The following is a 26,682-nucleotide window of genomic DNA, read 5'->3' on the forward strand; positions in this document are numbered from 1 at the left end:
TTCCAGGTAACAAGTGAATATAAATCTCTGAATTCTACAGAGGAAATGAAAGCAATTTCTCATAATTTCTTAATTTAATTCCTAATAGAACTCCTTATCAGACCTTTGATGCAGAATTTATAATGCCCATCTAGTTCTCACTTCTATTTACAATCAAGGGCTGTAATGACTGCCAGTAGCTTGACTTTGCTTCCAATATCTGCAGAGAGTTTTACAGTGGTTGTAATTGTTGAGCCTTCCACCAGCTCTGCAATATCTGCCAGGTATTTCATGGGGCTCAGAGTATCTGCTGGGTAGCTCACAGTGCCCAGAACATTTAGCAATTTCATTTTCAGTAAGTTAATTTGAGCTTAGGCATAATAGAAGGCTGTCTGGCACCAAAATAATAATAGTTATTGAGGATGATTTATAAATAATGTGTTAAAATATGCACAGAGTTGATCAAATTAAACATATCTTAAAGAAAATATTGAGTGACTTAAAAATTAAAAACTCCTTTATCCATATTGTCAGACATTTATAGACACTGATCTTCCTTCTACATGCTAAAAGGTGTTATCAGTTATCACAGTGATAAGATGAGCAAAAAAAGAAGAATGAAAGGGAAAAAATTAAAATAGGAGAGAAATGGGCAAAGAGTTTTGCAGGGGAGTTAGGGAATGAACCAAAAAGTCAAAGTATGTGGACTCTGAATAGCTACAGGGAGCAGTTTGCCATCAGCTTTTTAGATTATTTTATATGTTAAGGTGAGAAAAAAATAATCTTTTGGATTTCTTCCTGGTAAATCTTTCTCACACATCTACTTACTCATGATAGCCAGAATAGTAAGTTGCCTGTTGGAAACAGTTAAAAACCTGCTTTGGGGGTTTTAGGAGCTATGTAACTGCACAGTTTTAGAATTCCCAGGATTCTGCTTGCATATTTCACTAACAGCTTTTAAGAGCTACTTAAATCTTCTTTAACAAAATTCTCCAGCTGTCAGAAATGTTTGGTTATAAAACAGTTCTTCACAATGTTGGAAATAAGGCTGAAAAGCTAATTGGATGACAAAATATGGTTTTGCCCTTGTCTTCTGCGGTAATGATGAGGGACTGTGGTGAATTCATAATGGCATGGACAGAGAATCTTTCTGAAAAATGGTTGTGAAATGGCTTCATGCAGTGCCTTGTTACTCTTTCTCCATGACTCCAAATATGAGTTACTCAATTTCCAGGAGGAAAATTATATTTTCCTGAATGCTGTACTGTAAATTTCTAATTTTCTTAAATACGAGTGCTGAGGTCTGATAGGAGTCTGAGATTTTCTCTGGCTGACATCACCAGCAGAAATGGATTCTCTAAGCCAAATTCTTCACTCAGGAAAGACTTGTGTGTATGTTTGTCTTAAGGGGATTATGAAAGGTGGCTCTTAAAGCTGGGTTTTGATTATTAATGCTGGTGAGTGTGATATGAGAATTTAGTTTCTCAGTCTCAAAACTGTATTGATGTTACTGAACAGCATGAATGGGTAAAAATTCAGTTGTTCTGCAAATTACAATTGACATATAACTGTGATGGAGTACTTTTCTGTTAAAAAGCATTGACTCATCAAAACAATGTTTGCAAAAGTGCTGACTTTCTTTTTTCCTCCAATTTGATTTTATTTAAAAGTTAGAAAGTAGTTGACATAATATCAATAACATTTAAATAAGTGTTTTGACTAAAATGCTGAAAATGTTTACTAAATGTTACAAAAAATATTGCAACGGTCAAATTACAGAAATAATTTTATGGTGCCTTAAGACATTTATTTATTTATTTGTTTGTTTGTTTGCTTGTTTATACCACAAAGAAATTTATCTAATTCTCCTGGGACAGAGTGCTGTTTCTTATACAGATCTCCTACAAATTAAAATCTTGGGTTTTGAATATATATATGCTCTACTGATGTTTATAAATAAGTAATTGAGAACATATTATTCCCTTCTGTTAATTAAAAAAGAAACTGCTTGAAAAGAAAATACAAAAGGATATTGAGAAATCTGGTTTTTTTGCTTAGAGTTTATTGCATTAATACATAATAAATTGCATTTTTATTCTTTATCATTATGGATTTTTTCATGCAGTTATTAAAAGAGTTTTGTTCTTATTTTGGTGTCAGTAGCTTTTCTGGTTTCTGTGGTCTGCTGTTCTAATCTTGGTCCTGATATGGTTGCATGGACCTATAAAGCAGACGGGTTCAAAGAACTAGAGGCAGTATCTTGGTTCTCAGGAAATCTAAATGCACAAGAGAGTCCACGTTGCTTTAAAGTGGTTCTGCTCTACTCAGCCAGATGGTTTGCTGTGCATACATTCATATCAGTGCATCACAGCATTTTCAGGCAAGCTCATTCTGCTGCATGGCACCTTTCCTGTAGCTGTCCTTACCTGTCCTGTAGCTGTCCTTACTTTTCTGAGCCGTGCTGTGAGGCAGTCTGCCAGAAAGCCCCATAAAGCAACCTTGCCCCATAAAGCAAAGCAACCTTGCCCCATAAAGCAACCTTAAACAGTCCTGGGTGACTCTCTGGCCACTTTAGCAGAGCTTGCTCTGGCTTTTCATCTGACCCCATATGAGATGCTGGCTAAAGGTAATCCCCAAAAACTGTTTGCCCTTTTTCTCTGTGTTGATATAAAGCTATGCACAGTTCTTTTCCTTGGAAGAAACAAATCTATTGCTTCTCTCTTTGTTATGCTTTTGCATTGAATGTTTCTGTTTCCCACTTCCTTATTATCTGTGTTGAATTGAGTGGGAGAAAATCTCTTTCCATGTTGAGCTGATTCAACACAGGACTGTAGGACAAGAGTTACAAGAAGTTCTAAGATACAGAGTTATTTATTCACCTATAGTCGGCACATCTCTGAAAAACCTATGCTGTTACAATAATTACAACTAGGAAATAGAGACAATTAACAAAGCCAGTATTAATACATCTTCTCCTTATACCATCCTCAGCAAAGAAACTTCAAAGGTAAAGGAAACATGTATAAGCACAAATGTTAGATAAATTCATTGAGGAGACAGTTTCGGGGAAAATATGGTAGAAGTAGAACTTGGAAAGCACTGGGTAACAGCAAATTACAAGACAAATATCTCAGCTGAGTAATTTTCCTTTCTTGTATTGACATAGGTGAGATAGCATCTGGTTTTAGGTACCAACCCATCTACCATAAATGCTTCCTGAGTCACAGGAGCCTGTTTTTCAGAGGTGGAGTACCCAGAGCTTCAGTACCCAGAGGCTTGATTTGAATTGTTGCTCTGTGTGCTTCACATTCATGAAAATAAGCTGTAGGGTGTTTCACAGAGGGATTATTCCAGTAAATTATTTTGAAAGAATGTATTATGCCAGAATATGTGTTCTATCCACAGGTGGTGCACCTGTTGGCTGTGATCCATAGAACTCTAAGTATTTACATCAAACTTACACTGAGAAGTTCTTTGGGTTGGTTCATAATTTACTAAAAGCTTTCATAGTCTATTTGGACTTTCACCGGGGCGGCAAGGAGCGAGCACTCAGAATAGAGCTGGAGTTTTGTCTGTATAGGATCTGTATGGTGAGGCTGCTGCCATGCCTTAGGGGGCTGTCTGTGAGAAAAATGTTAGTAGAATAAAAATCCATCCTATTGAATATAGAGGTGAGAAAAGAAGATAATAGTTGTGGCTTGTGAGTGTCCAACAGTGTTTGAATTATTACTCAGTCTCTGAATTCTGTAAACTACCTTAGTTTCTACTGTTAAGTCATTAATTAAATGAGCAAGTTCTGACTCCTAAAATATTATTGAAATGTGGGGTTTGGGGAATGATAGACTCCCTACTTAGGATGGACACTTCAAAGGGAGGAATAAAAGTCAAAGAAGTAAATCCTTTTCTGACTTCTGTATTCTGCAATAAAATTCTTTAAATGTTTCATAGAAAATGTGAATAATTTATTGGAAGGGAGGAGATAAAGTTGTTAGGGAATTGTTTGTACTTAACCAGCACCTTGTCCTTTGTAGTTTGCTTCACTTCAGTGAGAATCAGAGTATCTGTTCCCCCAAAGGAGCAGAGTCAGGTGAAAATGTAGGTGCTTTTTGCTCTGATGCTCCATACCTGTTCACATTAAAACTTGTGCAAGGGAAAAAAAAGAAAAAACCACAATTATATGCTTTATGCATTCATTCTACTTGTGTTGTTAGAGATTTCTTGTCCATTTTAAGATTCAATTTCTTACAAAGGAAGTACTTTCCTCATCAGCTGTCTTCTGTCACAATTTCTAATCTGCATTTCTCATGCTTAAATATCAGGAGAACATTAGGATATATTTCTCCCAGGCTATGGGGCACTCCCTTGTCTGTTTTTATAAGTTTGTTGATGTTTTTTTTTGCAATCTTACCTAGAATACAAAAAAAATTTGAAATATTCAAGATATTTTAAATCAATTATAGTAATACCATTGGGAAAAAATAGAACATTTTCTTTTCTACACTGCTTTTATAAAGTACTTTTATTTTTTGAAGCAGCTTTCTTTTTCCTTGACATAGATTCTTAAGAGAGTGTGGCTTTAAATGATTTCTCAGCAATGATGGAACAGCTTTAGATGCTGTATTTTTTGAGTTGTCTTTATAATTTTACCTGATGTAATTGCACATTGTTTCCCCATCATTCCTAGCAGAGAAAGTTGGTATCCACTGTCTGATAGTAAGAATTTTGAAAGAAATACATACTTTTAAAATGCTGAAGAGGAAAAAAACTATGTACTGGGGAATTTTTTCTTTGAAAGAACTTTTTCAACATTTAAATTTAAGCTGAAGTCAACGAAATACAATCAGCCTTGATTTGTGTCAGTTTTTAAGAATACTGCCAACTATCTTGTGTTAGGTATATGGTAAAGAAGTGAGATTTGAAATTCCTTTTTTCATGTGGTGCAAAAATTAAATATCTACATTTCCATTCAAGTCTTAAAATTATAAATATCTATATTTGCCCATAGATTATTGTTAAAAGTTTCCTTTTCTGTGTAAAATATATTGCAAGAAAAAACACAATCTTAAAATTACCAAGGAGTATTTTTTCTTCCTTTGTTTTTTTCAGTGTACACAAAACATATTTTTGCTAACATTTGTTACTTAAACTTAGGGACAGGTTTGAGATTGTTGTTTCAATTATTTCTTTATTAATTTACAAGTCATTCTTGCTGCATTAACACAGTGTAAATATTGAACTGTGGGGGGTTTCAGGATGTACTAACTGACTAAACTCAAAACCTCAAGCAGGAAGAATGATGGATTAATTATCCAGATTTAGATTTCAGTCCTGCAGTTTCTTGGCAGTCCACAGGTAGCTTGCTGCATTCATGCAGAGCATCATTGTCTTCCAGAATGTGCAGGATCAAGACTTCAGCTCTAATTCTGCAGGGAGTGCCTAATCACATGAGTAGGTTTAATTATGTTAAAATAGGAATATTCACACTAATAACCTTTCACAGGATTAGGTTTTGCAAGATATGGATAGTGATACAATTAGCAGTATTTAAATCCTCTTCCAATTACTTTGGTTTTACAATGCTAGCAATTCAAGATTTTCTTTAATAAGAAAGTACTCATAATGACAGAATGCATATAAATCAGATAAAATAACTGAATATTTTGATCTTTCAAAGATAAATGGGGTAAGTTCATTTTATGTCAGAGCTAAGAGGCCATTTGTATATCAAAGCTGGTTTCCATACTGTCATTTGGTAGTATGAAATGAACAATGTTTTAAACTTTTGTCTCCAAATTCTAGATCTCTCATCTAATATGATCAGTCTCAAAATGAGAGGAAAAGGACTATTTTGCCCTAAATTTAATCCTAAACATTATTATCTAATTTCTTTAGTGGCAGTGTAGAACACTGCTGCAAGATTGGGGGCATAAAATTAGTGATGGTTAAACCTTATAAATGTGAAATAGCAGAAATATTAAAACGTTCATTTGAGGATGAAATTTTACTACAACATATTTTCTTGCATTTGTGCTCACACATGAAAATTCAGTTCAACAGAAATTTTCATCCCTGAAACCTTGCTGATTTAGATATAGGAAAAGTACCCAGTTGTCTGTGTTTGGTTTTTTTCCATAGCTTACTCTTATATACTGCATTAGAGGTTTTTAATGTACACTTATGTCTTATTTTCTACATTGTCTTTGACAATGCAAAATGACTGAAGGAAAATTTGACCAAGGTGGAGTGAGAATGGCAGTGAAATGAAGCATTTTAATCTTCGAACTCCTGCCCTTGAACACTTAGCTGGCCATATTTAAAAGCCAGTTGCTTATGAGCAAAACAATGTTAAAACAAACAGCCTTGGCTACAGTCCATTGAGTCTCTCTGAAGATATATTCTTTATTTATTATACTAACATGAACATTAAAAGACTAGGGTTAAATTTTATACTGGTGATTTCTAGGTAAAATTATATAAGCTTTTAAACAAACCTATGTTAATATTGTCCAATATCAGTGCTTATTAGGGTTTGCTGTAATTAATCTTAATTGTTATCATAGGAAAATTCCCTATAAAGCTTTCATCCTAACAATCTCTCTTTCATTTAAGTGGACTGTACCACAGTGGCATTTCACATTTTTATAGCACATGTCAACATACTGCACTTTCTTTAATGTTTGTATAAAAATGGCTGTTGAGAGCTTCTGACACTGTCAGCTGGGCTGAAAGGAGCTTGGAATGGAAAAATGTAATACTTCAACAGAAATGTGGTTTGTTCAGCATTTCTTTGAAGAATTTTTTTCTTTTCTTTTTTTATGTTCTGGCATAGATTAGAATTCATGCAACCTTCTGGACTCTGGGCAACTGGGGACAATCACTGACACTCTTGGGACCTTCCTGCCACCATCTTTCTGTGATCTGAGTGTGCAGTTATGATTTGCAAATAAAAAAGGTTTAAGGTTTGGAAAGATGAGTGCTACCACTGCACTTCCCAGCTAGATAAAGCTAATCAGTGTATTTGATTATACCTCTTGGACGTGTTGGAGTGGGTCCAGAGGAGAGCCACAAGGGTGACTGGGGACATGGAACATCTTTCCTGTGAGGAGAGGCTGAGGGAGTTGTGGTTGCTCAGCTGCAGAGGTGAAGGCTCCACGACCTCAGTGCATCCTTTCAGTACCTAGAGAGGGTTTATAAGAAAAATGGGGACAGACATTTTAGTAGAGGCTGTAGCAACAGAATTAGGAATAATGGTTTTAAACTAAAAGAGGATCTATTTACATTAAGTATAAGGAAGAATTTTTTTTACAGTGAGGGTGGTGAGACACTGGCAGTGGGCTACCCAGGGATGACGTGGGTGCACCACTCCTGGGAGCATTCAAGGTCAGGTTGGGTGGGACTCTGAGCAAATGTCCCTGCTCATTCTGGGGCCAGTTTAAAGGTGACCCTTCAAGGTCCATTCCAGCCCAAACCATTCTATGATTCTGTGATTTTGTAGAGCTGGGTGCTTTACCTTTCCACTGCTCAGCCATTTTTATTAACCGCAAGCTGTAATGAGTATGCAAAGCCATGAGCCAGCCAGTTCAGTTGCCATAAGAGTAATTGGAGTAATCAAAATCAGCTTTTTAACAGTGGGTTTCTGGCTGGTGCCAGGAGGAAATTTGTGTTGATGAATCTTCCAGTACCATAGCTGTCAATATGTCAATTTCAGCATGTGGCAAATAATCAAATGCTCCCCAGCTTCTGAAATAGAGTTCTGGGACAATTTGAAAATAAAAAATTGAAAAGTTGCAGCAGTTTTATTTGATAGGAAAGAAATCAGTGATGCAAAAACTATTTGCCTATTCTTTTAGATTCCTGTGCCAGTGCAAGACAATGCAATTTTTTAATTGTTTAACTGGAACAAAACCTTGAATTTCATATTGTGGAAAACTTTCAAGTAACTTTAACATTTTACTAATTAAAATGTTAGGGTATTTACCATTTATATTAAATAAATGAAATCTGTTATTAAATAAGTGAAACCTGTTTCCTCTGTTTTTCACTGGCACTTGATTTCCTTTTAAGTACATCACTGCTATCATCAGTAAATAAGACAGGGTTTTTTCTTGCACTCCCTCTCGAGACACATCAGTCCCTAGAAATGGTGCAAAAAGAATAATTAATTTTACTGGGACTTAGGAATCCAGAGGAAACTCCAGTAGACAAGGACAGTTAAATAACTTTGTCATGGCTGGAAATGTCATCCATCTGCTGAGTGATGGATGAAACCTGTATTACCTGGATTTGCCAAAAGTGACTAGATTTGAATTGTACATCCCCCAGCTCGATCTTTATTATTTTCTATCTAGCTGTAAATTATTTTAAGTAAATAAATCAGATTGGTTATATAATCCAAGTGACTTTTGAAGACTCATTCAAAGCTATGATTTTAGCTCACCTTGGCATATTTGCGCTGAATTTTAGCTTCTGTTTTGTGTCTGTGGGATACCTCTATGAGGTCAGCTGACACAGGTAACTGCAGCACCAGAAGCAATGGACTGTGACAGCCTGGGTTCATTGTCTTTGTAAGTTATGATAAATCCCATTTACTACTTCTGCTGATCTCCTTTGATGGCTTTACAGAGTTTGCAGGAGTAAAATCACAATAAAGATGTTGTAGATTTAGGTAAAACAGCATGCATGTCAGAAATCTTGCTCTGTGGTTAGTGGCTACCATTTCTGTGCAGCACTTAGCATTACAAAAGAAACATAACACCATAATTTAATTACAAGATGCTGGGAAGAAAAAAAAACCCAACAACAAACCAACCAAAGGAGAAGCACTGCTTGATATTCCTGTTTGAAAAGCATGTATGAGAGGGAAAGGGACTGATAAAATGGTGTGGAATATCTCTTGCCATGCCAGCATTATGAAGCTGGTGGAAATAAGAAGCTATTACATGAACAAAAGCTCTGCTTTTCCTGCAGGGAGTGGTAAATGAATGTGATACAAAGCTTTCTTGTCCCAAGCCCAGGACACTTACTTACCTTATTCTGCTGTTTAATACATGTTGGCATCTGTATTTTCTTGATATTATGTTGAAATTGGAGCCAGGCACAGCTTTTATTAAAACTGAAGCTTGGCCTCAGTTCTGTATTCATTTTTTACATCCTTGGCACGTGGTGTGGTCTGTGACCTTCTACACCAAACATTTCCTTACTGCCAGCAAATTTTGCAACACAGAAACTGGCGTTGGTGGGCTGGCACCTCCCTTTTTGGCAGAGCTGGCTCTTGGAGCAATTCAGATCATGCTCTTTTCTCCAGTTCCATTTGGTAAATATCAGATATAATTTGCACTGTCAGCAATTCAGATTTTTAACTAATGTATTTCAATTTTTTTTTCCTCATTTTCATCTGTCCTTTTTCTTGGATTGGTTCCTTTGCTTTGTCCTCACTTCCAGCTTTCCCCCACTGTGCTTTCCATGCACATTTCTTTCCCACTGAGACTGTATACAAATATTAGAGCTCTAACTCACACTTTTGTCAGCAGGATGTGCCGCACTCTGTAGGCACACTCAGTTCAAATAAAAAGCCCATTGGCAATACAATAAATCAAGTGATTAACAAGAAGCAAAATGCCAACCTCTGGCTTTTTTTCTGTCCCAGAAGCTTGTGGTAGACTGTAGAAAACTGAATTTTCTACCAATCAACTGAAGTCAAAGGTATATCCTCAGACGTGAGCACTGTAGTGCTGAAATGGTGTGTGGGCAGCCTGGAGAAACCTGTGGATTTTCCTATTTCTGGTTGTGTGAAAACTGTTCATAGCAAATAAAGCCAGTTGATGAGGACCAGAAAAAGTATAGCAGAAAACTGTTTCTGGTAGATTGAAGAGCAGAAGGTTCTGGTGTAGTACAGGTTTATGCACTTAGTAGCTGTTGAGCTGAGCTGCCCAGATTAAAGGTGATGCAGCAGGAAATGCAACAGAGCTGGCTGGAAGTAGGACAGTTTCTCCACCATCTTGTGCTGGTCGTGTTAGTTAATGACTAGCCAACTTTCTGGAGTGTTTGGACAGATCTGTTGCATGGGCCAGGTTTTGTACTTACAGGTTTGCTTTTAGTCATTCCCCCAGAAGACAGTAGTGTCACTCATTGGAAGTGAATATTACCTGAAGATAGTAATATGGTACTTGAAAATGTAACTAAAATATGGGTAAAGATGCATTTTGTCATCTTTTTTACTACATTTTTGTTCCATGTATGTGAAGAAACAGCAGTATTTCCTTCGTATTCTTCTCTTTTCCAAATTGTAAAACAAAATAGAAGGCCAGAATTAGATAGAAAATTGGAATACTTTTAAAATCTCAAGAACTGAATTGTAGGGAAAACCAGGAAATACAATATGTGTGTATATGTGTGTGAAGCAAATTCTTCTATAAATATATTAAGGGCATATGCATTGGAGCATTCCCATAGAGCTTCAGTGCACCTTGCTATTTTTCAGTTTCTGCTAATTTTTTATAAATAATTTCTATTTTCTTTTTCAACATCTTGGGACATTGCATGCATTAAAATATGCAGGGGTATACTCTATTTGAAAAAGACACAAGTGATCATATAAATTCAGTGGTTTTGGTTTAACCTGATTCCTTCTCTGTATGTCCTCAGTATTCTAGTCTAGATCTAATCTGAAATACAAGACTAGATGGCACAGAGAGTCTGGCCTTCAGTCAACAAAACCCTTTTCTGCTGAGAAGTGAAAGATAACGAAAAAGATGTAATTACTGTAATGATGGGTTAGACCTTTAGATTCATGCTGCAATCAGTGATTCCTGTGGTGCTCTGCTGCAATCATGGTTTAGTGCTGACTGGAGAGACAAGACAGGTAAAGACTGTAAAACACTCCATCAGCTCTTGATCTGGATGCCTGAGGGGAGTCACACCTCTCATTTGCAGACAGGGGTGCTGGCTCCGAGATCGAGGGCAGCACAGTGAATTGTCTTGGAAGGAGCATCCTGGAATATTTTTCAAGTGTGTAAAGAGTAAATGAGATCCCTGTGAATTGCTCCCTCCCTTCTCAACACACAATAGTAAACATTTTGATTTTATGAGGCTGTTGTGTCTGCCATGCACGCACACACATGCATAAATATGAGCATCAGAGATTATATATATTTAGTAATCCTGATTTAGTCTTTATTACCCACATAATCAAAGAAAAAAATCAATTGTATAGGGCTATGCTTGCCAGAGCTGTTATATTTAAAGTGCTGTCAAATCAATACCAAAATAGTTCCAAATACTTTCAGAATTTCTTACTTCTTCATTTATTCTCAAAGTCAAACATGAAAATGTGCATACAGCATTAATAGATACTTTAATTTTTATTCTGAATTTGAAGGATTGTTGGATTATGTATTTAAAGTAAGTATTTCCAGCTGATGCTGATGTAACTATAATAATTTTATAGCCATTTGGGATAAAGGGTATTGGTCATAATTCTGAAACTCTTATTGGTGTGATTAATCCTCATAACTGTGAGCTGTGTCACAAAAGTCAACTGGAACTTCTGCATGAGTAATGGTTGCAGAACCAGCCTCAGACATTTAAATCATTACTATCCCTGGAAAACAACTGAAGATTAGCTCTGGTATTAATGTTTTTGTGTGGACGTCACAGAGATTAAAAGCAGATGTTTTCCAGGAGTACTTATGTTTACCTTCCATGGTCTGCAAATGTCATAATCCATAGAAATTTTATTATTTTTAATTTGAAATGAGTTTTCAGCATTATTTGTCAATTTGGCCAACCCAAATAGGTACATTCTCAAAGTTGGTCAGGAGGATATCCTAGCATAATGGTATGTTTAATTCCAAGGTTATATTTAATTCATTTTGCATCTTTGTTGGCACTTAAAAGGATTTGCAAAGAAAAAGAAAATGAGTACACTGTTGATAGGACTGATTATTTTTTGACATGCTGAAGTAAAGTTTTCATTCACTTCTGATCACTAATTGACAGACCCTGTAGAGAGCACCTCATTCCCACTGCATTTCTGGGTTTGGTGATCCCCAAGGCTGAACAGCAGAAGGGGTTATGGGGGAGCCTTGGACACCAACGCTCAAGACAGAGATAAATTCAGAGTGATAGTGCTACACTTCATCCATATGCTCAGCAGGTTAATTAACTTGACTTAAAGATATTGATATTCTAGTTCGCACTCTTCCTACTTCATAGCCTCACAGCACAATGTGTCACTCACTGCAAGACCAAAACCATTCAACCAGACACAACATCCTCAGTTAAAAACTACTGTATCAATGAGAAATACTTTGTTTCTGTGAGTAGTATCTATTGCTGTTGTACTGTCACAGTGCGCTTAATTTTTCTGCATTTTGGTAGTCATTTAATTAATTTATGGATAAATTTGTATTCCATATATTTCCTTATATTCCATAATTGACTTCATAATGCAACAAAAAAATCACAACTTTTTGGAAAGAGAGATTCTTTCTATCTGCTAGTTAAAGACATTTAATATAAATGACTGGGACCAAGGCTGCAGCTATTATGAATGAGGCATTAATCTAGTTTACCTTCTCTTCTCTTAATTAGAAGCCAAAAGCCATATAAAAATACTGTGTGTATTTCAAGGAATTTTTAGTATCACATCATTGTCTTCATGTAACGGGTGCAATCAAAAGGTAAATTTCAGGATGTGTGCACAGGTAAGGAGTGCTTTCTGAAGGCTGCACTTTATAGTCAAAGCAGACTTAAAACATTTCAGTAGAGAGCAGCTAGGCACTTAATCCTCTGTGTGCTTCTCCCAAACAGAAGTAGCACGTATTCACTTGTACCAATTTTGCATGCTGCGCTGGCCGGCATTCTTCTTTGCATAAAAATAGAACTGGTCCCTCTCACTGTTTACTCAAAACAGGTGATGAATGTACTGTTTAACAAAATAGTAACAAAGGCCCAAGCGGGGTTTGTAACTACAACTTCTCACAATTTAAGGGTTCCAAAGACAGCACCTGAATGACATAAAGAAGTGTGTTAGGGTGGAATGCTGAGTAAGAGGAAGAACACTATTGGCTGTCCACAAATTTTAGCAGCTGTAGAACCAGTGATTATGGCTTGCAACCTGGACAGGCATGGCTAAGTTCATCTGTATTTGTTATGGGCAATGGAGGGTTTTGAGGAGCAAGTTTAAGGAAGATAAAATGGCAAGCAGTGAAATGGAAAAAAAAAAAAAAGATACTTGTCAGAAAAATAGATGTTTGAGGTAGTTAATAGTGGTGCAAATGGTGGAAGGGTGACCTTTCAGCTGACAACTCCGTAGGATGGATTGATATGAATGATAAGAAACCTTTAAATGAAAACAGAAGAAGAAGAAGAAGAAGGGATAAGATCTAGCTTTAAAATTCTCTTTCCTCGTCAAGGTAGAATGGTAACCAAGGTGCAAGACTCTATAGGTCTTTTGTCTAAGGTGAGATTGCAGATTGAGGTTAGAAAGCAATCCAGGCTCAGAGAATTGATTTGGTGTTGGAGCCTGAGGTGAAAAGGCTCTATTGTAGGAGCTGTTGTGCACAATGTTCATGAGAATTTAGGACTGAGGAAAATAACCTTCAATCACTCTCAAATCTATGAAATAGCAGACTTTCATCAGGGCCAAAAATGTACATATCTTCCTAATTTTTTAAACTGAGTTTAGGCATTTGGATTTGTGATTACAAAAGCTGGTTTTTGTAGTAGCCTGCTTAGAATGTGTAGTATTCTCATTATTGGGGTGTTTCTGCGAGAGAGCTTTGAGAGATAAAGTTAATTTAAAAAATATGGTAAAAAGTATTCATCTTTAAATAGATGAAAAGAACTACTTAGATAAATATTTAATGTTAAGTAATTATCTAGAGAGTAGAGATGGCTTGTGGAATTGGCAGAAGGAATGGGAAATGAAAAGTCATGGGGACAGTTGAACTTAAGAGGAAAGTTTAACTGTTATTAGTCTTATTATTATCCCAATCCCAGGCAAATGAAGTAGCTTATGCTCTCTAGACAGTAAGTTTTGTTCTGGAGCAAGGTGGGCATTTCCTCTACTGACAGTGAAGTGGTCTTGTAAATGTTAATTGAACCTATATTAATAGCTGTATTTTTTCTCTAATTGGAAAACTCACTTTTTCATTCTGTACGCTTGTATAATAAAGCAGCCTGCCTTGAGAAGGAGGCTGGGTTGGAGCATCTCAGAAGATCCCTTCCAACTTCAACCATACTGTTGAACCTGTTTCATGAAACTCATTTTCTGTAGATTTTCTGGTAATTCTGTGTTTATCTGGGCTCACACCAGTGAAAAAAAAAGTGATCTCTAGAACTCACAACATGATCAGACTGCAGTGGGTCATATCTAGTATGTCTAAATTTTCATGTGAAGATATAAGAAGCTAGAATGGTACACAACTAGCTCATGTTACAATATTCATAAGAGAGGAATTAATTGTGACTTTGTTTTCCTATTTTTGTTTCGTTTTCCCTGCAGCTGGGCCTCTGGAGCTTCCTCTCTTCGAGCTGATCCCATCACAAAGACAAGTGGTTTTCCACGGGGACCGCCTGCCCTTCCAGTGCACTGCGACCTACGTGGACAGCAGCACCCAGGTGCAGTGGTACCACGGAGGGCGCCTGATCGAGACCGACGAGGAGAGCGGCATCTTCGTGGAGGACAGCATCATCCACGACTGCTGCCTGATCACACGGTAACACACACCCCCTCTGGGCATAGCCAGCCTTGCAGGCGAGGGGAACACACCTCACACTCGCAACAAGCCTCATTAAAATGCCAGGAGTTGTTTAATTTGAAGCAACTCAATTGTGCACTTGAATCTGAGTACAGAGGTAGAGATTTTTCATGGCTGTGATTGGCTGTGATTCCAAATTGTACTTTTTGAGTCTGACTATCCAGATTTGATCGGGTATGGGTTTGAACCAGATAAAACCAGTTTCTTAGACAGTTAACCATGCAAAGAAATATAAAAAAGCAAGAAAAGAAGAAAAGCTTCAGAGCATATGAGTGACTTATAGCCAAACTGCTTCTTCATGACACCATCCACCATAAATGATGGACCTATGAAGAACTATCAATTGAAAATGAATAATTTGGTTAGTTTTTGCAGGTTCCAATATACTAGATCCCGTATTCTTTAGTTAAGTAATCTCATTTTTGTTTCTTATTAAATATTTCTTGATTTTCTGTGACTTTTACTGTCTCTGTGCCTGTGTGCTTGAGATACAGAGATCTACAGATGCATTTGCTGATGTGAAAAGTGCAAGAGAAATGAAGCAGAGTAGGCTTATATAAAAGAAGCAAAACCTAAAATTTGGCAGTGACTGTAATGTTCCAGTTTTGCTTCAGTTTTCCTGTTAAACATTATTTAATAAATTATAAATTTCAGTGTTTATTTTTGGGTTTCATCACAGAGTATTGGCTTGTCACTAAAAGCTGCTAAGTTGTTGCACACATCCTTTTGTCCTCTGCCAGTTTCCATCACTGATCAAAAAGAGAGTCTGATTCTGTGTGCATGTTCTGCCTTTCTCTTTGTAGAAGATGGAGTGAAAATAAGTATGCTAATTAGCTCTGGATAATCATTAACATCTTTTCACTCAAACAGTTTCTATTAATATAATTGACCTGAAATGCTTCATGAACTATCAAATAGAAGTTATGAAGGGAGTCAAATTAAATCCTGTCCACTGGGGACTTTTGGCTTTATTAATTTTGTCTACCCACTGATTATTTGACCCCTTTTGGAGTCCCATAGATCTAGAGGCATAGATCTGACCCATTCTCAGAGCTCCTGTCTTTCTTCTAATATCAATGAAAAGGACTATTAGACCAATTAGTACAGTAATGCCACGTGCATGAGCTATTATATAACTGCCAAGTCACTTAAATTAAAGCATGTTCTTCCTATTTCCATTATATCAAAATTAAAATACATACTGTTAATCACCTCATTATGTTTTTCAACTGAATTATATTTTGCACCGTATAAGTAATTTTTAAAGCATAGTAATAAGCTAAAATAAATAGTCTAAAATTGTTTCCAAATTAGCTATCTTTTTTTAAAAAGCTGTAAGTAGCTTGACTGATTTTTACCTTACATTACTTCTCTTTGCCAGACTGTAAAATAAAAACCATTGTCTACCACAGCATATTTTAATAAGGATGGTTGATCTCCTGCCTACCTCGTTTACTGTGCCATTTAATAGGTGACCTTGATGCTGATGGTGCAGTATGCACTGGAATGTGCAATATGCACATCTATTCAGAAAAAATAGTACATCTTTAAGTACATCATCACATTTGCTGTTATAGACTGGAAAAATACTCTGACTTGCTAAGTTATGTGATAAAGACTGTTAAAATAAGACAAAATATTTTTTAATAAAACTCTAAGTCCTTAAACAGCTGTTGAAAATCATTCAACATTTTAATTCCTCATTTATTTGCATTATACATGACACTTTGTAAGATAGAAGGGCATTGACCATAGAGCGTAATCCTTATCCAGCCAAAAATGCTAATACTCAAGCAGCTGTGCCTCTGCTTTGATCTAGGTGCTGATCAGAATTAACTTATTAAAGATATACTTTCAAACCTACTTTTAAAAACTGTACTATTTTAAAGTCAAATTTTTAAAATTAAAGACATGTATTGTTGAAAATAAGAAAAGATTTGCCATGTTATGACTGTTAAAATTATCTTCAGCATTTCTTAATGTTAACCCCATCTTTACGACCATGTATATTATATCCTAATTATTATAATAAAAAAATTGAAATAATATATAATAGCATGCTTGTTACATGTTACAATAGCATGTATTAGTATGCTTGTTACATGCTATTACTCACTAATTTGTGATAGTTCTTAAGGCTAAATCATGGCTGTACAAGGCACTGAAACATCAGAAAGACTTTGCTTCCCTGAGGCTATCAAATGTTAAGTATATGATTTGGACTAAAAATGAAGGTAACTTGAAATCAGTTCTTACAGTATCATATTTTGCCTTTGCATACCTAGTCTTTACACCAAATGTCCACTCTCTGTAGCTTTCTGTATTTGCACTAAAGGACAGACTTTGGCCTGTGCTACTTAGCAATTTAAAGATTTCTATAGCTGGTTTTGAACAAAGAGGTGTAGTCATGTTCCAAAATCTGCTTATTCAAACATTTTTAGGTGGTTATTTTATTGGGTAATTCCAGATATTTCTGGACGTGGATTTACAACACAAATATCATGTTAAACCCTTCTATTTTATTAACTGGCACAGTAGAAGGATAAAATATCCAAATGTGTATTTTTTGTCTCCTATGATAAAGCAGAATAAACTAAAATAAATATTTTTGTTACAATAATTAAACTAAAGTTTTGAGCTGTATTCCGGTTTGTGACATTTTTCTTGGCAAGGAGTATTCCCTTACAGGAGATCTTGAAAAGGCGTTTTCAATTCTGCTGCTAGCTTGCATTTATCATTTCTTGCCAATGATAATAATATTTGATTTTGCTGGTGTTTAATCTTCTGTCATTACGCCTGTGTATAAATATCATAGTCATATATGAAAATATACACATGATGTGGGACTAATTTCCTATCATTTGTGAATGGATTTAGCTGAATTTGTTAATAATGCTTCCATGAAGGCAGCCTCATTTCTTTAGCCTGGAATATTATATCAGTTCAATAATAAGCAGCAATTCTAACCCAACACATTCTGGTTCTCTGATATCCCTGAAGCCACATAGAAGGAAGGTCATGCAGGATTCTCTGCAGCACAGCGTCTTTCCCAGCTTCCCCACTCTTCCCTCTCAGTGTTTGGAGAAGCAAGCAGGACAGTTATTAGAAGATTAAACTAGAAAAGGAAACTAATGTAGTTCTATTAACCAAGAAACTCCACAGTGGCAGAGATGCTTAAATTTTCAAGAAGTTTCATAATTTACCACAAAGAATATAATGACAATTTGGAAGTCTTTTCATTTCTAGTCTGCAAATCCTTGCGCAGAGTGTTTAACAGTGCTTATGCCCCGACAGCTGTAATAGTTGCTCTGGGACCATTACAGTCCACAAGTGCTCCTTCTGAGAACATTAAACTGTGAAGAAAGTTAAGAACCCATAAAAAGGAGAGCTACAGCTGGAGAAACCAACATGCTCTCAACTAAACCTAGGCTGACAGGTGTCAGGATCAAAAGTTATTTTCAGATGTAATTTTTGTTGTGTAGATGGATTTGCCACTGGAAGTACAGTCTCTTAGGACTGAATTTTGATCCCCTGAAAATTGTGTTTTTCTGTTATACTCTGTGTTAAGTATCTCAGTCTTCTAAAAATGGTTGACAAAGCCACTTTATTTTGTGGGGGTTTTTAATTAAAAAAAAAAATTAAGCTTAAGAATCTGTTTAAAATCCTCCAAGTGTTTCTTTACATTGTGACACTAGCCACTGCCAAGTAAATAATGAAATAAATAGTAGTGTTTGAGATGAGAGGTATATGATTATGTGAAAATCTCAAAAATGTGGAGAAGAAACAAAGAATTTCAAATCAGGGTCCACTTTTAATAGCGAAGGTACAAAAAATTTTCAAACATATTAAATGTTGTGGGTTGAAACTTTTGATCATAATTTGCATTATCCAAACAGGAGGTTGATTCCAATTAATACTTTTTTACTGTTTGAAATTTTCACTGCAGGTATTAGTAAAGAATTCAGAGCCTGATTGAGGCAGTTTCACTAGAAGTATAAAGATTATTTAAGATATGATTAGAGAAAGGAAATTGATTCCATGAGTAGGCAGGGGCTATCATGGTAAGTTTGAGATCCAGGCAGACGCTTCCTATAAGAAAGAACAAAATGCTTCCAGGACCTCTGTGTGAAAGGCAGAAATTCAAGGCATGTAATGACCCAGATGATCCCTGAACTTTGTTAACAGTTTGGGCAGGAAGGCATCTGGAAAAGACACGAAGCAAGCAGCAGTGGTTTGAACTGGTCCTAGGTAAAAAAAACAACCTGAAAATCCCTGATAAGGATGTTGGTAGGTTGGACACTTGACTGAAAGTTCAGATATGTACCAAATCATGGCAGAATATTGGAGATTGCACAAGATTAACAAGATTAGAACAAATCCAATTAAGTTGATTCAGAAATGCAGATATTTTATAATCATTTGTGTTCTGCTGCATAAGTATTTTGGAGATGAGCAGCTATGGGTCACACTGAGAAATCCAGGGTGATAAGCAGAAATTGTTCAGTGCTGATATTTTTTGCTTTACCTAATTGACCCAGTTTGACCTTTAGCTGTCAAGGAGTTAGGAAACAAATGAAGCAAAATAACAGTTTAAATTGTAAATCAATATTTCTGTATTATTTTGAGGTGACTTTAAACTTTGTAGGCAATGGTACACAACTCATTTCAGGCACTGGAGGCAGAAAAGAACTACTGACAGATGTGACTTCACCAGCAGTCTTCTCATATATCAGATAGGAAGATAATATTTTAAATTATTGCAGAATATTATTAAATGCCCAGGGTAAGGATTTCATAATGGGAGCTTAAGAGTACCTTCATGTGAATTAATTTGGAAGATTAATTAAACTTAGGTCTTTTATCTAAAAATATTTCAATTACCTGAATAAAATCAATGACAGTTTTATTACTAATTGGTATGGGGAATATTTTAACATAACCTGTGGAGAGACTGATATAATGAAAAGCAAAAGCAGCAACCATGATACCCTCTGTCATTAAAGTAATAGACCATTACCTAAGAGTTGTGCTGTATCATAAAACTTGTAGGCTTAATTTGGGTAAGTGCTTATTGAAACATGATTGAAAAATAGGTATTTTCACAAAAAATATCTATAAGTATTTTGGCTGCTAGAATTAAAATACCCTAGAAATATAGTAAGTCAGAACAATAAAAACATTTTGATGGGGTCCTTGAAGAATGATACAAAAAAATATACTTTCTTTGGTATTGACACCAGATTAAGATGCCTTGCACTAAATTTTGACCTCTCACTTCCCTCTCTGCTTATATCCAGCAGCTATATATGGGTCTATCTGGCCACAACTCTGAAATGTTCAGTAGTAAGAACAAAAATTGACGCTTTATCCCCCACAAGGGAGAATCAGAGGGCTTTGCTTTGACTTTTTAAGGCCAGAATGATTTTAATGTGGCCCTTCAAACAGCTGCAGCTACACAGCTGAGGACATGCTGCACTGCAGCAGAGTTGGGAGTCAACATCTCAGGGCTGGCTTTTTCTAAAATACTTTTCCTGTCAACAGCAGTGTTAGATATAATTGTACATTTTCTCTGAGTCCAGGCAGTAGTTTGTAAATCTGTGAACCAAATGGGAGCATATCAGAGCATTTATGACATACATCCAGAATCCAGTGCCAGGTAAACCACCCCAAATATTGGTGAAACAAACGGTTTCTACAAAGAAATTCTTGTTAGAAATATTAAAACAACAACTGAATTACTTTTTAATTTTCATATATTTCAATCTGCTCAACATTGAGAATGTACTGTAGGGCATATTCCCATTAATATGCTGGAATTCCATGAAAATAGCTCCTCTCCCTCCCTTATCTCCCTGCAGGATAAACCCCCCTGTATTTAATTGTTTATGGTATTGTGATTGAGTGGCTCCTGGCCATTACAAAAAAAAGTTTACACTGTAAGAGAGACACCGAATACTGAGAAAGAATAGAGATCGTTCCTGAAGTTCTTATGTAGGAAACTGCTGTCCTACCTTCTTTTTAGATCTTTCCAAATTTCTTCCAAGTGGGCAAGTAAAACAAGTCAGTATTCTAACCCTCATATATCAACCAGCCCATAAAATGTACATTATATAATTTATTTCTGCATTTGTATCATGTCAAAGTAATATGCATTTGACAAATATTTTGAAAATGTAAAATTAATTTACTTTGGAAGTAGATTTTTATTTGGTTTGTTGTGGTTTTATCCCTCTGTTGGTTTTTTTTTGTTTGTTTTTTTTCTGTTAGTATATTGTTATTAAATCTAGGTCCTTTCCAACTCTTGTCATGGTTCTAGAATGTGAACAAATTAGCTGATAGTTCAATTATAGAAAAAGGTATGTTATAGCACATTACATTTCTTGGCTACCCACAGATGGTATTACATGGTAAGTTAAGCTTTGTCTTTATATGCAATCAAAAGAAAAAAAAAAAGATGTGTATTGCATTACCTCTGTGTTTGAGAAATTGATTACACCTGAAAATACTTGCTAGACATCTCACATAAAATGAATACCAACTTTCATCTTCCTTTTTTTCTTGCTGTTGCCTGGACACAAGTTTACTTCAAAGGCCATCAGCCTTCTAAAGCTGTTTCTTTCAAGGGTAAATAACTAATTTTGTCAGAGAGATCAGACCAGCAATTTGAGTTCAGACAAGTGCCTTGATTTACAGATTCTCTCTTCATTTTCCATGTTTTAACCTTATGTCCCCTGTGAAAGGCTGTATTCCGAGCATCAGTGTACTCTGGAGACCAACACTCATTTTTTAAATTGCATGTTAGTATTAATAATTTAAGGTGGTATGGGTTGGAGGCATGTTGTGCAGACCTTCTGCCTGAACTGTGGGAACACATTAGCTATTTATCTGTCTGAAGAAGAATATGAGAAAACCTAAATGTCTCCTGAGTTAGAGTGAATAATTTTTATTTTCCTGCAGGAAGACCAGTTGGTTCTTCCTAAATCTTACAGAAACTCAAGTCAGATTTTGAAGTATTTCTTGTGGAAAGCCAATCAAAACATGGTGTTCAAGTCTCTCCTTTATTTGTTACTTTATTTCCTGGCATGGCGATGACTGCTGGGGCGTACAGTAAATGTTGCTGTAGTACTTCTTCAGGACATGGCTGAGTAATTTTGCATAATGAGACCTACTTCTGATTGTCTAATTAGTTATGCATAGCTGTAGCAATGCAAAACTACGCCTCAAATAGAACTCCATTGTCATAGGTTACTTGATTACATGACTATGGCTTCCGTGTGTATTATGGCTCCTCTTTTTATAATGACAAATGCCACGGGCTTCAGTTGAATATTAGAACAACTTCATGCAATTGCATCAGCTGGACATTTTAATTAATTTTTCAGTATGTCAATCATCACATTTGTAAAAAGGAATTCTACCATGCATGAAATTTCCCAGTACAAAAAAAGAATCATGTATATTCTCTTTCCTCTTTTCAATGTTTTAATGAGAAGGTCACTGCCATTTCAAAGGGAAAGTTGAGAAAAGCCTGCTAGTCATCCTTTTCTCATCAGGCAGCAGTCTTCCTATTCAGTTAGCCTTGATACCATCTCATGAATATCTGACTTCATTTTACCATCATAGAATATCACAGAATTGTTACGGTTTCAAAAATCCTCTAAGATCATCAAGGCCAAGTGTTTAGCACTAAACCATATCCCCAGGTGCATCCACATGGTATTTTGAATACTTCCTGGGAGATGATTCCACAGTTCTGCTAGGCAGCCTGTTCCAGTGCAGGACCACCCTTTTTCATAATACTAATCTTTACCTTCCCCCTGCTGCAACTTGAGGCCATTTCTTCTCATCCTGAAAGTCAAAATTTCCTTGCAAAGTGGCAACTGTCACACTGCTGACGAGTGGGATGTGATTGCTAATGCAGAGGGCGTAGGAATGCTTGTTGACTCATATTCCATCCTTAGGAAAGCTGCATAGCTGGGGCAAGATTGTTGGCACTTGTCGCCCAATGTTTATTAGCTCTTGTGAGATAGGATAGTCAAGAAAAGAATACAGCCAAAGGAGCCATCCTCTCCTCTCCTCTCTTAATTCTTTTGAGGTTTTGTCAGGCTCCTAAATCAGAGTCCTGCCATGTTCTCAGGTTATGGGAGAGTTCTTGCCTTTACCCAAGACTTGTTGCCATTGCCAAGAGAGATCGAGAATGCCTTTTGACTATGGGTGAGAGTCTCTGGGTGTGCTTATGCAACCATGCCAAGACTTAAACTATGTAACTGACCGACTAGAAAACTTTGTGAAGTAGAGTTTTAAAATTCTACACCCAGGAAAGGCCCACTCCTTCCTTCTGGTCTGCCAGGACTGTGAAGTCAAAGTCTTCAAGGATTATAAGCAGAGAGAATGCTAAAGGACAAGCTGACTGCTTTTTTTGAGTATTAAAAGACTTTTTTTTTTTTTTTTTAATTCAGTCCCCCAAATTCTCCAGAGATATAAGATCAATTTATCATTTGTCATATCCAGATGGTAAGTAAATGAACAGTTTCACCATTGGGCTTGCTATCAAGATATTCCAAGAGGAATATAAATGAATGCATCATTTGCAGTGGCCAGATGGCAATTCAGAAGACAATTTCATGATCTAGTCACTATATTGCATAAACCTATTCTGGCTTGTTTTCTATCACCATCTGAAAAAGGGGCAATAGAAGATTAAAAGTGTGAATGTGAGGAGTTTCTTGTCTTTTGAGATAATTTGAACCAGTGTTCAAGTATTGCGTTTCTATCAGAAACAAGGCTGGAGTATCAGTAAATATTTGTCTCTGAGTCTAGGAAACTTCATCTACTGAGGGGAGACCTGTTAAGCAGCAGATACATTTACATCAGAACACATTTCAGCAGGTTTTTTTTATCTGCATACTGATTACTTGTAAAATTTATAATAAGCTGAAATATGGTATTTACCTACCATCACTATTATCATTGTTTCCAATTTTATCACATTTTTATTATTAACAATGGTTGTAGATATTTTCTAGAAAATATATCAGAAGATCAGCACAACTATCATACATTTTATTCATTTTTGAAGTCTCCATCTGTTGATGCCACAAGTGAATGTACCTTCTGCCTTTTCTTTCAGCGAAAAAGCTTTATGTATAATTGTTTTTATAAGGTCTAGGAATATGATCTTTCTTAACTGTCTATAATGATGTGAGATTGTTTTGATGTATGAAATATAATATTTAATTAAAACATTGTTAAACTGGCTAATTTCACTGAAGTACTTCTCCCTGAAAGCAAAAAGATATATTAAAAATTAGCTGAGAGGCTGCTGTTACTGGGTTATTCACCTGAGACTTCTTAAGAGAACAATTGCTTCTTTTGACATTGAAATACTGAGCTACTGTCTGAGAATAGCTAGTAATGCTTTTTCTATATTTTTTGCTATAAAACTATGTTAGAATTCATTGTAAAAATGAAATAGGGGGTTACAAGGCACTTGGAGTTCAAAGCCATAATTAATAGGAATAATGTGATATTTTTAGTGTTACTATTTAATAATAAATTTCAATGAATATCTGGAGAAATATCCAAAATTCTGAAACAACTAGCTTAAATCAAAGGCGATTTATTGTGGTTTGCTTGTTTTCTGAGGCCCTTGATAACAGCCCCATAGTAGGTTCTTGAGAAAATCTTTCAAAATTTCAGGCTCTACAAAAGAAGTGCTGAAGGCAACAAGTAAATTTTTTAGGTTTTTTTTTAACACAGATTTGAAATAAATTTATTAACTGTTAATTCAGTCCTTCAATTTTTATAGTGTACATTCTCTCTCACCCCACTGTGTTTCTTCCCACATAATTTTTAATTGTCTAAACCACCAGGCATATTCAAAGACAAGCCATTTCTGTAAAGCAAAGTAAATATTTCAGATAAATGCTACTTCTTTTCTCCTCCCAACTACTTTCAAAAGCTGTAATTTGTTTAAAACTGTAGCAAAATTTATTTCTAGCCCCATGGCAGATTTAAGATATAATGTGTTACCTTCTTAAAATGCAGTATTTAGCATTATTTTTGGTCTATGACATCCGTAGAGTTGGAGTAATTGAATAATGTTCTACCCCTGATAGCAGAGTGCCAGATTCTGGTGCTAAAATGCCTCAGGATCTGTAATCACAGCTGAAGGCAAACCCATTCTCTGTGGGTTGGTTGTGTGGTCCACTTGAAATGCCTTTCTGACTTCCAAATGCTTGGTTAGGCAACAAACCGAATATTCTGTAATACCTGGGGAAAACAGAATGGGCTTTGATAAATGGTTTATATTTTTTGTGATGATTTGTGATTTGTGTTATAGCCTGTTACTACCTGAGTAGTCAATACAAATTGGTGCTGCTAAGAGCTTACTACCACTTCCATACTGTCTGACCCTCTGATATCATAGACCAAACCCCATTCTGATGTTTTCATTAAAAAATAAGTTAATGTCAGAAAACCAGTGACTTGATATCTGTATAATTAAGTGTATACAATGATGATTCTTTTGCTTTTTTAGTGAACTTATCCTATCCAGTATTGACATTGATGCAACTGGAGATTGGGAGTGTCTAGTCAAGAATTCCTATGGAAATAGCACCAAACAAGTAGAAATTGTGGTACTTGAAACAGCTGCTCCCTACTGCCCTGCAGAGAGAATTATTAACAACAAGGGAGATTTCAGGTATGACTTTCTGGGTTTGGAGTGTGTTTCATGTATTAATGGAGGTACAGACCATATTCATGCTTACATGACACTTCAGTCTCAGTTATAAATCACTTATTTTAGTTGTCATTTTTGTATAATATGGTAGGAAGGAGAGCACTGTATGATTTTGATGGGAAATGGGACCTAGTGCTTCAAGAGAAGCAGTGGTTTGTGAAAGTCAGGAAATCTTCTAATTCCTCAGTATACATTATAGAATTTTTTAAAGAAATTAGATAAATTAGAGAAGATTCAGAATTTTTCTTGTCCTTTGTAGAAGATGATAACACTGCATTAAAGCATTAGAAGATTAAAGCTTCAGTGCTTTACTTTTTAAAATCTGTTCTGGTTTGGATGGCTTTGTTCAGCTGAGGTTAGAGGTGAGAAATGACATGAGACTGTTAGTAAAATATTTCACTGAGGAGGATCAAAATAGAAAGTAAAACTATTTAGTAAAATAAATAGATTGTATGAGGTGAGCTTAGGGACACAAAGTTCTACCATTGTAGCCCATGCTTACAAAATACATCTGTCCTGCTATGTGAATCCTAGGAGCTGCAAGATTTTGTAGAGTAAATGTAGCTTTTGCTCCACCATTACTTTTATCTACATGTGCTGGTGGTGCTTTTTAAAATTGTAATAATTTTAATCAGAAGCAAAGGTTCCTGGGGAATTTAGCATTGTTTTCAGTCAGCTCTAAAATACACCAATGGTGTGCACAAAGCTCTTAAAAAAAACCTGCTTGACAATAAGACTGATGTACGATGGCAATCCCATTGAGAAATCAAGACAGTAATTTGTTACCAAATGAATTATAATGATAATTCAGCTTGAATAGATAATGAAAGGAAAGTGGATGAGGAAGGACGCCTTTCTTAAATAGCAGAATTTTCTGTGAATATTTCTGACCCAAAAGCCTCTATTTATTTTCAGGTTACCTTTAAAACTTAAAAGCCCAAAGGCTTTTTCTACTATTTCTTGTATTTGAATAAAAGTAAAGGATTGAATTAGAAAGAAGTGGAAATAAAAACCTACTCAAATAATCTGTTTTCTCTTTACTACAAAGCTATTTTATTATGTGTTAACCTCAGTACCAGCGAGTTTGCCTTTTTCATTGAGGCAAAATTGCTGAGGCAATGCATATATATGGATTAAATTTCATTAGAGACCTTTGACAATCTTAGCTATAGATTTTTTTGTCATCACAATAACTGG

The 26,682-nt window shown here is 35.8% G+C and overlaps 1 protein-coding gene across 1 annotated transcript in view; it reads left to right on the forward strand.

The window, feature by feature from the left end:
- The window catches only part of ADGRA1 (adhesion G protein-coupled receptor A1), a 253,397-nt gene that overhangs the window by 107,089 nt on the left and 119,626 nt on the right, over positions 1–26,682 (forward strand). The window contains exons 7-8 of the mRNA XM_054277071.1: positions 14,486–14,699; positions 25,282–25,446. Of these exons, the coding sequence (XP_054133046.1) occupies positions 14,486–14,699; positions 25,282–25,446 (379 nt within the window). The remainder of the gene's footprint in view (positions 1–14,485; positions 14,700–25,281; positions 25,447–26,682) is intronic.

The sequence above is a fragment of the Melozone crissalis genome, unplaced genomic scaffold (genome assembly GCF_028551555.1).
Source record: "Melozone crissalis strain CALT ecotype California unplaced genomic scaffold, PUWL_Pcris_2 ptg000019l_1, whole genome shotgun sequence".
NCBI lineage: Eukaryota > Metazoa > Chordata > Aves > Passeriformes > Passerellidae > Melozone > Melozone crissalis.